The sequence below is a fragment of the Mya arenaria genome, chromosome 11, assembly GCF_026914265.1.
Source record: "Mya arenaria isolate MELC-2E11 chromosome 11, ASM2691426v1".
Classification (NCBI taxonomy): Eukaryota; Metazoa; Mollusca; class Bivalvia; order Myida; family Myidae; genus Mya; species Mya arenaria.
In genome coordinates, this window is record NC_069132.1 from 34611068 (window position 1) to 34624301 (window position 13234).

At 35.1% G+C, this 13234-nt stretch overlaps 1 protein-coding gene and 1 pseudogene across 1 annotated transcript; one reads left to right on the forward strand and one right to left on the reverse strand.

The window, feature by feature from the left end:
• The window catches only part of LOC128208484 (uncharacterized), a 143381-nt pseudogene extending 137491 nt beyond the window's left edge, over positions 1-5890 (forward strand).
• Positions 5891-10182: 4292 nt separating this feature from the next.
• Positions 10183-11823, reverse strand: LOC128209565 (uncharacterized). Its single transcript, XM_052913644.1, has 2 exons — positions 11318-11823; positions 10183-11059 (listed from the first exon to the last, which is right to left on the reverse strand). Exons 1-2 carry the CDS (start codon positions 11625-11627, stop codon positions 10653-10655), a joined length of 717 nt encoding a protein of 238 aa, XP_052769604.1. The 5' UTR covers positions 11628-11823; the 3' UTR covers positions 10183-10652.
• Between the last annotated feature and the right edge of the window lie 1411 nt (positions 11824-13234).

Below are 13234 nucleotides of genomic sequence, written 5' to 3' on the forward strand. Positions count from 1 at the left end.
TGTTTGAATGTCCAATGTCGTGCCAGCACGACAATTATTTTAAAAAAAATTCAATTTTCCAATTTCGTGCTAGCAAGGCATTCATTTTTTTTAATTTCCAATATCGTGCCAAGACATTCCCTTTTGAATACTAGTACTTTGAATATCCAATGGCGTACCAACACGACATTCATTTTTTGAATGTCCATGTGGGACACATTTGCTCGCCGTTTTCTAGTAATCCGGATATGTTGGTGTTTATATCTTGTATTCATTGAGAGCTTTACAGAAAAGGACTGCAGATTATATTTGTATCTTGTAAAAAGATAGAAGTTTTAAAGAATTAATCTGGAGAATAATTAATTAGGAATGAAGTTTGACCTGAAGAAATTGATCAACAACTCGGAAATTCGAATTCATTCAATATTATCTTTAATCTGAATAAGTTTATATCATAAAATAACATATTTGAATGTCTTTGAGTGACGAAAATCTTTTTTTACCCAAGACTTGATAAATATAAGGTTTGTTTCTATGTTATACTCATAAGGGTCGTAAATGATAAAACATAATAACCTAAACCTAAATTGATATCGCCCTCGTTTTGCTCAATTACCTTAAAATGTCGAAAGATTTTCCTCATGATCGGATATACACTTCGGAAACCTAACAACAAAAGTGTCATTCAATTAATGGAGTCGTGGCTACACGCAACAATCATTTGGTTTTCTTCTTCGTTTCCGTTTGGAAGAATTGAAGCATTTCAAAACAGTTATAAAGATACTATTTTTGGATGATTTGTGCAGTTATTTTACCTCATTCGAAGAAGGTTAAAATTTCCAGGTGCAATTCTGCGAAAACAAACAGCAAACGCACCTGCATCAGCTTACAAAGGCAATCAAGGCTGCACTGAGCATATAGTTTATTTCTATTCGGCCACCCAGGTTAAACTAAAGCAATCATTTAACTGAAGCGCAGGTGTTTTATTGAGTAATTAAAATAATGTGTTATAATTGGTAGAAATAAACGTTTCTTCAATTCTAACTGATACTGCATACGGGAACTTGTAAACATATCGGCGGCATAAAACAAGTGGTTCGCCGGTTTTGTAAATTAAATCTTAGTCTGGATGAAATTAGCCCACGATACTTTTACATAATACGTTTTTACGTCATATATTCTGGTATCGAAATACACTGGTTTTGATAATAAAACAACACAATAATTTAAACTTTTATATCCTGCATTTTCCTCGATTACGATAAATTAAAAAAATCTGTCTAAGAACTTTTTCCATTTTATTTCAATAAAAACGGATAATTATTATAATAATTATGATAAAATGTGGGGGGGGGGGAAATGATGTAAATTTCTTCTTTATCACGGTCAAAATAATTAACGTAGAATTTGTCGTTTTCATTTTTATAAAATACAAACAAAGCTGAGAAACAAATTTACAAAATAGCTGTATTCCGGTGTTAAGTGTTTTATGTTTTACATTGTTTCGTGTCATGCCCACGTGCACTTTAGGATAACAAAGATCAATAGACATTTTATGAAAACAATGCTTGATCGTTGATTTCGATGGCCTTCCGTGCATTTAATTTAAGTATCATGATTAAGATGTACTCTTATTCCCAAACAAGATTTACCACAATAAATACATTTCGATATTAATGCAATATGTAAATGGCCAAAGGCAAGATGCTGATTTGTAAACTTGTTTTAATATACCAAAATATAATGATTAAATGTCTAAAACTGGTTCATATGCAGGATTCCAAGTTTAATTTGAAAGAAAGGTGCAAAAAAAAACGGTTTTTATACCTTATGTCACGATAGAATAGCACTTCAAATATTTTTGCACGCACCATTCATTTTATATGTGTGCGTTTTCAGCTATTATATACACACACGGTTCCAATCTTGTTGTCAGTAATTTATATCTTCCATAAATGCATTATTTAGTAAGAAGTTTAAAGGTTTATCATATAACCTTTTTGTCATACATGTGTATGTATTGATTTTGAATAAGAGTATCACCTTAAAGCATTACATTATAAGGAGGTTATAGTTTATTACCCGGTGCATTTTATGATTATCCCAATTCCCTTACAAACAACAGGAAATTTTTACTTCACACAATGCTACTGAAAACGACCAATTAAGGATAAGGCTTTAGGAAGCGTGCATCAGTGCTCCCGAATAGCTTGAATGAAACTTTTTTGGATCTACTAAACCAGCAATGTGAACAGTAACCTCAATATACACAATATCTCCAGCTTCAAGGTAGATGAAGGCCGTTTTCCCTGTAGTGTCCCATCAAGAAAACAAAGTTCCCTTTTCTTTAAGGAAAATCGTCCTGGATCTCCATATGGATTACCCATGGGAAATTGAAACACATATGTTCCGTTTAAGGAGGCGTAAAGATACCATTGATAGGTTTGTAAGCGTTGTCGAAATTCTCATAAACGGAAATAAAGACAGCAGTTGTCCCAGCGGTTAATGTCAAAGATGGCATACTATGCGTTGCTCTGAATATGATCTTGTTTTGTGTACTTTCAGGAATAAAAAAGTTTGAGGGCACATTTAGACACTAAGTACTACTCAATTGAATCAGAAGTATTGCTGAAAATGTTTAAACAATGTATTACTTTAATACACGCTCAAGTACGCATTAAATGTGAAGCGAAATGAGTTGCCAAATACTGTTCCAAATCCAAACATCTTTGCTGACTTAATACTAAACAAATAACGTATATTTGCATAGTAATGTGTGAGATGTATATTTAAAAAAGGAAAAACAAAATTACACAACCAACACACGACCACGAGGAGAACGTCTTATTGTCCTTACAATATCCATTGGTATATCTTTCCGTACGAGTATCTTCGGCGTCAGCAATTCGTTTTCGGTGTTCAAACTGTTCGTGAGTATCTGCGCTTCTGTTTCATCAAGCCTTGTTTCCATGGTAGCCGGGCCAGTATTGTAGTTATATAACAAAACCTATTTTTGAGTCCTTTGTTATATTTTTGTAGTAATATTATTTGCATCTCCATTTGCACAATTTTTCCAAGAGTTTTCTCTTGAAAGTCGTAGCCTGAGCATATAGGTTATGACGCCAATTCCAACACTTGGACACTAAGATAAATGTTAATCTCAATATCTATGTGAAAAACTACAAAAACAAGCTCAGTAGCCAAAGGTTTAAACATAAACCCCGTTAAATGGCTAGGGGTTAACGCCAAAGACATAGAACACAAAAACAAACATTCACAAACAAAAAACATGGAACAACAGCACAAAACTACACAAACAACACAGTGCATATATACCATATAAAATACTAGGTATGTTATCAGGGAATGTTAGGTACTCCCTTGGAACGGTCAGTAAAATGTAAATTTTCTGGGAGTTTAAACCATTAGGTATGCACAACCTCACTCTTATCCCAACAATCTCAAATAAAGTAAATATGAAAACGGTAAATCTTACAAAAGTGGGTAAACGTCAAAGACATAGAACACAAAAACATTTCCATAATGAGCAAATACGTCAAGGATGGAATATAAATGGAACAGAGGAAGAAGAAGAAGAAGAAGAAGAAGAAGAAGAGGACAGGTGCATACGATATAATAATTATCACTCGTGGTAGTTTTAAATACTGAGAAGAGATCCATTTAAAGAGTTTTGAAGGTGAAATTATGCAAAGAGTCTACAAGATAATTCTGGAATAAGATACATTAATGTGGTGTTATTCATGTCCTTAACATGAATGATGTTATCATTAAATTATGGTTATCATATAGATAACCATTTAAGCCGGGCACAGGGGTTGTCGAAAAATTGTTGTACCGGGTGATAAACTATAACCTTAACAATCTGAACGTTTTGCAAACATATCAAGACAATAAGTTTCATCATGACCTTATAAAGTTAATGATGGAAATAAAATTAGAAAAAAGTGCGCTGGCAGCAGCATTCGATAAGTTTCAGTCTGCTGTCATGGATAAAAACCAGTGCGCTAGGGTATTCATTTAGGTGGTAAAATGTATCAAAACTATTTATTTTTTGACATTTGAATGTCTATATTTATGTTGAAAATGTCAAGAAAGCATACCTTTGAACAATCTCCACACTTTGCACTTTCATACAAAATGTTAATAAGAAGTTTTAAAGAGGTCAAGTGCAATCAATAAAAATGAAAACACTGTCCAAAAATGAAATTGGGACTTTAAGTAGTAGTACTGTCGATGAACAGGTTCAATCAAAGGGAGACTGCTTTGTTCAAATTTTGAATGTATTTTGTACTTCCAAAGGATCGTCCTTCCTAAATGCGTTGTTTTCATAACAGCCACTTAGAATTTCTGACATAAATGTTACATAACAGCTACAGGGACAGAAGTAAACAAATAAAAATGTTCCCGGATTAGAGGCACAAGGCAATGAACCAAACGACAGTGTATTAGAGACAGAAACGTATAAATACCAGATATATTAATACACATATACATATCACACACACATCAAAATTACTTTACCGATAATGGAAGCAAGTACTGCCTTGGAACGGCCAGAGGAACACGAGTTCACCGGAACAAATGTCTTCTGGGGGACTTAAATTAGTCTGTATAGCCATAAACTCATGACGGACAAATGCTAACGGTCATGCGACATGTGCTCGAGAAATTGATCTTACGGCCTCCATGTAAAATGAGTTAATGAAAATTTATTAAAACCCTTGTTACGAACAATTATTCAAACGTTATTAAATAAAAGAATTCAAACTCTGTAAATATACGCCGTGCTTAGTCTTATATTGCGAGTCATTACGTCTTTAAGCATCGTTTTCTGCGTTATTTTGATGAAATGTAAAGAAACACTGGATTTATTTGCTTTCCAATCAAGTACAAAACACGAGAAGAGAGGCTTTATGGTCAATAAGTAGCCAATATTATTGCTAGAAGTCTTTTTCGTCCGCTAGATTTGGCAATACCATTACTAGACGTCCATAATAGTCGTACCTAAAACTGCCGTGAGGAGAATCTTAAGTAGAAAAAACGCCATTGTCTACACGTTTAATAGCACTGTTGGTAATTTTGTATTGACCTCAATGCATATCTATCTGTTGACGTCATTTCATTATCGGAATCAATTATTCGGTACAAGTAATCTTGTTCAATAATTTAGGCATTATCATTTCTTACCACAAACGATACAATCACTCCTGTATTAATTGTATCTCATCAAATTACAACAATATGCCGCAATGTAAAGAAGAAATGAAATCGTGATTGAGATTGCGAGTAATGACATTAAACTTACATTGGCATATGTCTGTTGTTCTTCAGGCAATTCCTTGTTATACAGTTCAATGGTGTGCAATGACATCGCCAGTGACATCTTGTTAAGTCACTTTCGGCATTTCGGTCTGTGCGTTGACGCCAAGAATGACGAGTAATTAACAGCGTTTCTAATCAATGCCAATTGCAGAAACATCACATGCGTCCATAATCCTCAAGGCCAAGGCAAGGTTTTTGCCTTTCATAAGGACATCAAGTATGACCTTTTAATGGAGAAGTGGCAAACAAAGATTTTATCATCCAAGACAAAACGTCCATTAGGCATTACGGCAAGGGTCGCTCAATGTTTATTGCCGCCATCTTCTCAGGGCTAAAGAAACTTGTGCCTACCAGGCTTACCTACGGTGACCTATATTACGTAGAGAACGTAATCCACCTGGGAATCATTGGCGACGATAACGACCAGTATCTTTTGGACGCGACTACCAATGGTACCGATGTGTCGCTAGAGCGACTGATACTCCGATATAGTGGCTTACAAATGGACTTTTCTCCGAGGCACTATCGGGTCTACTCTTACCATACAAATGCTAACGGCTACAAATAAATACGTCGGTTACATAGATACATAGATGGGATATGATGAGGAGGACGAAATGTACACTACACACTTATTGCCAACGTGGATAACACTCAAAGCATGGTGTCCTATCAATTGACTGATATTACTGACATCGGTGCCGATTATGCCATTATTCATGGGCAAAAACGGGTAGTGAAAATGGTAAAACGAAATATCGAACAAATCGTCAAATCTATGGACAAGTGAATCTATTCATCTATCGGAATCAATACTGAAGCGATCAAGCTTCTTGCCAAATATCGAGAGGAAATCAATGGTGAATCTCGCTGGTACCGATAGAAGTGATAACAATAATGACAGGTAAAAATCCCTCCCAATATTTTTGGAGAAACTAACATTGAGCTAATGAATGGGAAGCGGCACAGCATTTGGTTGAGGTATTTATCAAATCACGATAGTATAGATTAACAACTTTAATAACTTTAAAAGAAATGCCAAGTTACTTTTAACACGGATGGCACTGAATACTCGTTCCATGCTAGCCCAGTTCATATGTGGATGGAACGGATTCAACGTTTCGTACGATCAATGATAACGGTAATCTCATCTGTTTCTTTGTTTGACTGTTGTAAATTTGTGTGTAACACAAAGGAGCGGAATCTTCCATAACGACTCAACCTTAATTCATTAGCATTTTTCAAGAAAGATACATATTCAATATATAGCTCTCGTGTGCACTGTATGGTAAAGTTCGGTTTGATGAAAACTTGTCATCCTGGTAATTACAACGACAGAATGTAGGAAAGCGGTAATACGTCCAAATTTATTACGGCCTGTCTTGTTCTAAAAGCGTATTAAAACTAGGATGTACGACAATATCGGAGAATTCCTGTCAACTTCATTTTTGTTATGTATTGCAAATAAAGTAATAACCAGTTTCAATGCTACAGAAGTCTTTCTTCTACTATGATTCTCGTTTTGGCTGAAACTCCCATGTAAGTGTAGGGTCCTTATTAAAATTTGAGTGTGTATAGCATGTAAGATTGTAGTGAATCCCTGAACTCACCACAATTGTTACTCTGTATTTATTAAAAAAGGTTTTACATTTATTAAATCTTGTTCTGATTCTTTTCAATACATACACTTGACAATACATTAATGATTTGGTATTTCGCTGATTTCTTTACTTTATAATTTGTTGTCATTCTATACTCGCATAAAATGGTTAGTGCATGTTACTCTGATGAAGTTTAGATTAAACATGTATTGATCCACGGGAATGCCTTGGCTAAGGGTAGTGCAGGCTGCGGGTCAGAAACAAGCCTGACCCCTCCCCCGGATTTTATTTCCAGCTTCATGTTCGGTGTTGCGTTTTGGCGTACAGGTAAAATATAAGCGATATTTTGGCTTTTCTAATGGGGAATATGTCGCCACGTAGCTTTTAATTTAAAAACGGCTGATGAGTGTTGATCTGTACACAAATCATTTGCTTTTTTATCATTTACGAGTCGAAAGTCAAATGAGGGAAAATGATAATGCATTAAAATTATTAAAAAATGTTTTTGCAGCAACATTTATTGTGCACCTTTAAAGATGATATCTACAGTGTATTCTACCAGATATAACATTATGTAATCTATGAACGTATTTCCTGTTTATGATTTACAAATAATACATCGAATGTTTCATTTTTAATGATCACCTTTATAAAAATGGGGGGAATCGTTTTCTGATGCCATTTCCTCTTGAATAAGGTCATCCAATTTACATTTGGGTGAAAACGCGTCTTAAACTTGAACTTACTTTGTACGTATAAAATGAGATTTGCAATTACCGTGGTTTTATAAAATTTTATAAAGAAACCTATGTTGAAGGCTATGTTTCTTACATCAGTTTTAAAAGGGTCAATTCGTATTTACAGGAATAATCAGAAGCCTCTCCCTTCGCATACTAAATTAACATTTTACCTTACGGCCTAGTATATACGAACGGATATACAAAACATTGGTTTAAAACATACTACATATACTAATATATTTAAGCTTGATTGAAAAGACAGCGTTCAAGTAATATAAATCAAGCTCCTGACCTAGCAAGTAAGAATAAATATTATACCTTACATAAATTTGTCCCTTCCTTGAATATATAAAGTCGATCGGTCCGTATATCAATTTATTTTGATAAAAATCCAGTTTTATGACGTCAGCGGTCCGTATCATATGTTTGGCCGATCCAGACCTCGCCAAAAATGTGATATGAACCGCTGACGTTATACAACTGCTAAGTGCGGCTTGCTTTTTTCACGACTGCGAAAATTTGTCGCAAGTAGATATTGTCAGCTTTGTTCAATAAAATGCATCTAAAGCGCATTACAATATTGAATGGTACTATAAAATATTCGGAATAATAAAAGAAATATTTACATACCACTTCGGGATATATGAATTTATAAGAACCGGCCACTCAGCCCCTGAAGGTAAGAAAACCTCGGCTAACGCATCGGTTCATATACACTTTCGATGGCTGACTGGCCCGTCCTTATAATGTCATATGACCCTCAGTGATGTGTAATATTTCTAAAATATATGTTCTCTGATATAGTTAAAGCAATTTCGTCTTTAAAGTTTATGGTTATAGTAAAAAACCGTGCAAAAACAGAAATAAGCAAAACATCTGTAAACTATTTATGATTTGCTTAAAGTTATTTTTATATATTATACAGTATAGACTCAAAAGATACGTTAACGAGTACCCTAACTTTTTTCATGACACGAAACGTCGTAATCGAATATTTAGTTGCTTTACAACTTGCAAAGACACTGTGTTTTTACCACTTTTAAGGGAATGGTGGCGGGGCTCTCTGATCAAGGAAAAAATAGCGTCGTTTTGGCAAAAACAGGAATAATACTATTAACAAGATTTGTTTAATTTTTAACTGTTTTTAAATACTTTTATTCAACAAACATGTCCATCAATTGCACTATATTGCTACAATTGACAAAGGTTTAGAGGAAAATGCTCCTCCAAAAAGAAGAATTTAAAAGGATTTTTTTTTCCTTGAGAGGAGAAAATATATACTTTTTCTGGAGGGGAATAGGGCAAAAATTCCCCTAAAATGTCGATGAAACGATTTTCATCATGATTTCAAATGCTCTTTGACATGTCATTCAACTAACTGAGTAGTGGCAACACGCAACATTCTCTCTAATATTCTTCTTGATATTCGTTTGGCAGGATGAAAGCATTTCGCAAATATTTATTATAAAGACATTTCCCTTTTTGGACGATATATTTCGTTATTTTATTTCATACGAAGAGGGTTTAAATTTCTTGGTACAATTTTGTGAAAACGAATAACAAAAGCACATGCTTAGTTCGCAAAGTTGCAAGCTACACCAAGGCTGCACCGATCAAATACTTGATGTATTTGTCAATATACATCCATTCAAGTTTTACCACATATGCTTGCATTTTTTAAACAAATGGGGGGGGGGGTGAAGGTGAAACGGAAAACGTGGTGGAATAAAACATATGACATCAACATTTCTGCTCATTTTGCTTAACTAGGATAGACTTATCGAATGAAACCAATGTCACAAAGAACAATTCCTAAATATGGTTGTCTGGTTAGGGCAGTTGTCAGTGCATTTTCTTCTCATCAAAGCGACCCGGGTACGATTACCGGCCTGGGCGCATGTGAGTTTGATAAGTGGTCAATCTGGATACTCCGGTTTCCCCCACAACACAAGACCACACTCTCGCGAAACATCGTGCCATAGTATAAGTCATCATAACTTTCCTAACAATCGTTGTAAAACGTTTTATGTTAAAACTGACTAAAAGGAAACATACTCCAGACCAATACACAAGGATATAATTACTTAAATGAATTAGCTGTGGATGACTGAACACAAGCAGCATACAACAAGTGGCTTGCCGGTATTGTAGTTTTAATCGTAGCCAGGCTTTAACCAGCTTACGCTGTTATTTTTACTACACTGACTTAAGCCTCATTTTATACAGCAATAATAGCTAATTATATGCATCAGAAGAACTAAAGCAAAACCAAGCAAGCTATGAAATGGTTTAAAGGCAAATAAGGTTTTGAAAATAAAACAACGCAATAATTCAAAACGTTTACCATTATACCATAGACTCTCTCTCGATTTAGACAAATGAAACTAAAATGCATTCGGTGTTAGAATTTATTTTGATTCCATCACAGTTCAAACAAGTATAATTAATATTTGATAAAACTGCAGAATACAAAAAATGGCTTTTTTTCTAATGAAGGGTCTTTATCACGCCCCTCATATTAATGAACTTCGAGTATGTATTTTTAATGTGTATTTATCACAAACAAAGATCTGATATAAGTAAGAACTTCATGAACCGTTGAAATCATTTCAGGTGTTAGAAATATTAAAATCACATGACATATATAACATTTAATTTCAGAACCTCCAGAATGCCATGGGCCGTGTGATTAATAATCTAGTTTAATTAACAGTGTATTTTCTTAAAAGTTATGGCATAAAATAATGAGTTCATTATGACATCAGAGCTACATAATAATTATCCTTTGTTGCCATTTGTTCAAACATGCTATAGCTTGGAAAACAGTATATGGCAAATAGCTAACGTAGTTTTTAATTAGCCAAGGAATATTTCCAATTAATCTCTTATAGAGTTTTTTGAGCAATTGGTTTATCAGCTGACTATGTTAAGACACACTTTACTCAGTTGAACCCAATACCACTAATACAATCAATTAAAACAAGGGACTTTAGCAAACGTGCATCAGTGCTCCTGAGAAACTTGAATGAATACTTTCTACGTCATATGTACCGGTAATGTGACCGGTACCCTCAACATACACAATATCTCCAACTTCTAGGTAAAGAAAGGCTGTTTTTCCTGCCTGGTCCCACCCGGAAGTGTACCCGGCGAAGACATATTCGATGGATTCTAAATTTTTCTTCAAGAAAACTCGTCCTGGCTGTCCTGTTGGATTACCTATGGAAATTTGAAACACATACGTTCCGTTTAAAGGAGGCGTAAAGATGCCATTCATAGGATTGTAAGCGTTGCCGAAATTCTCATGGACGATATCGAAGACGGCAGTTTTCACAGTGCTTAATGCCAAAGAACGCGTACTAAGTGTTGCTCTGAATATGATCTTGTTGTTTGAACCTACAAAAAAGAGTTAAATCCATCAAATAACATGTTTTTTTAGTGTTTTAATGTGCCCTCAATTTATTTTATAAATATATAGCTTAAATATCAAAATATGTAATAATTGATACATGTTCAATTACATATGTTAAACTAAATGAATGGTTCAATATTGCAAATTCAATCATACTTGCAGACATAATATTCAAAATATTAATAAAGGAAAAATTAAATTGCACAAAAACGACTATTAGGAGAAATTTGTGCAGTACTTACAATATCCATTGGTATATTTTTCCACTTCAGCAAATCGTGTTTCGATGTTCAGACCATTTGCGAGTCTCTGCGCTTCTAATTCATCAATCCTTGTTTCCAAGGCAGTTAGACCAGTATTGTAGTTATACTGTGCAAACAGCAGCTCTCTTTTTAGTTCTTTGTTAGCTTTTTGTAACAATTTTATTTGCAGTTCCATTTGCATAGTTTTTTCCAGAATTTTCTCTTGAAAGTCGTAGCCAGAGCATTCAGGTTCAGATAACACTAGAACACTCAGTTGAATGAAAATAACAAAACATGTTATCGTATTCATGGTGAATATCAATTGATTTCTCTAATACGAATCAATTGAATATGTCCTCCGTATCCTTTTTTTACGTTTTGTACAGCTTACAGTCAATCACTTTAGGATGAATATGACGTTTGTTCACAGTATTTGACATAGCAGACAAGATTAAAGTTATTTTAAATACACAAGTATATAAGAATGCGGGTATGGGCTTGCGGAAACAAAACAATTTATATTTTCCGCTTCAAAATTATCAAAAGGATAGCCGCAAAATACCTTTTTACATTAATTCAATAAACAAACCATAAGCCGTCGGCGCCCAACAATAGGAAGTTTTTCCTCTTTGTTTAGAAAAGAGGAAGAGTTGCATAATCTTTTGTGACCAATTATTGTCGATGCTCTTTATGAACGCCATTTATTTAACAAGTTTACCGTGACTTTTGAGAGGTTATTCATAAAAGTTATAAACATGAATTTGAAAAGCCTTTATTTAAAATCTGCAAGAATACTAAATAGAATAGACGTAGGTTATTTCATTACTTGTAACCAATTTAATTCATCGCTTCAGTACTTGTGGTCAACGATTACCTAAAATATAATTACTTGCCAAATAGTTTAATCGTTTTTCAACAAAAGTAACTCTCCCCGAAGATAGTCATTGACTTGAATCATTTGGTATACACTGTTGAAAAGTAATCTGTTTTCGTCGACACGTTTTCTCTACTCATTGAACTTCAGGTACTGTTTGTGAAAGGGCAACTGCCAAATTTCTTTTTGGCAGTACTATGGATGTATGACTTTCGGCAACTGCCAAGCATCTTCCTTGGCAGGTAAATCGCCCCTTTGGCGGCACTATGGTAATTGTCGAGAAGAGGTGGCTGCCAAATCTCTTCTTTGATAGCACCGGGAAAGTATACAGCAGTAGTATACTTTGGCAGCACTGCAGGATTTTGAGAAGATGATACTGCCGCGCTGGAGGCACTACGGAAAATTGAGAAAAGACCGCTGCACTATAGGAATCTGTAAATCCTCTTTTTTGACAGCTCTACTAACGTCTGTTGAAACCACTGCTAAAAACCTCCTTGGTGGCATTACGGACGTTTGGGGAAAAGCCACTTCCTTGGTGAAACTACGGACGCCAGAGGAAAAACAGTGCCAAACATATTCTTTAGACATACTATGGACATTTCAAGACGAACCACCGCCAAACCAATCCTTTGGCGGCACCTCAGACCTTTGAGGTAAAAACAACTGCCAAGACATTCCTTCGGGGGACAACGAATGTTTGAGCAAAAGCCATAACCAAACCTCTCGTTTGGTGGACTTACGAACTTCAAATGAAAGGACTCTGCCAACTTTTTTGTTTGGTGACTTTACGGACGTTTGAGGAATGGACGCTACCATTTCCTCCTTTGGTGACCCTTCAGACGAGTAAGGAAAGGTCAAGCCAACTTTCTCCTTTTGTGGTCGTACGGGCGTTTTAGGAAAGGACGCTGCACATTTTCTCCTTTGGTGGACTTACGGATGTTTGAGGAAAGTACGCTGCAAACTCTCCCCTTTGGTGAACCTACAGACGTTCGAGGAAAATACGCTGCAAACTCTCTCCTTTGGTGAACCTACAGACGTTCGAG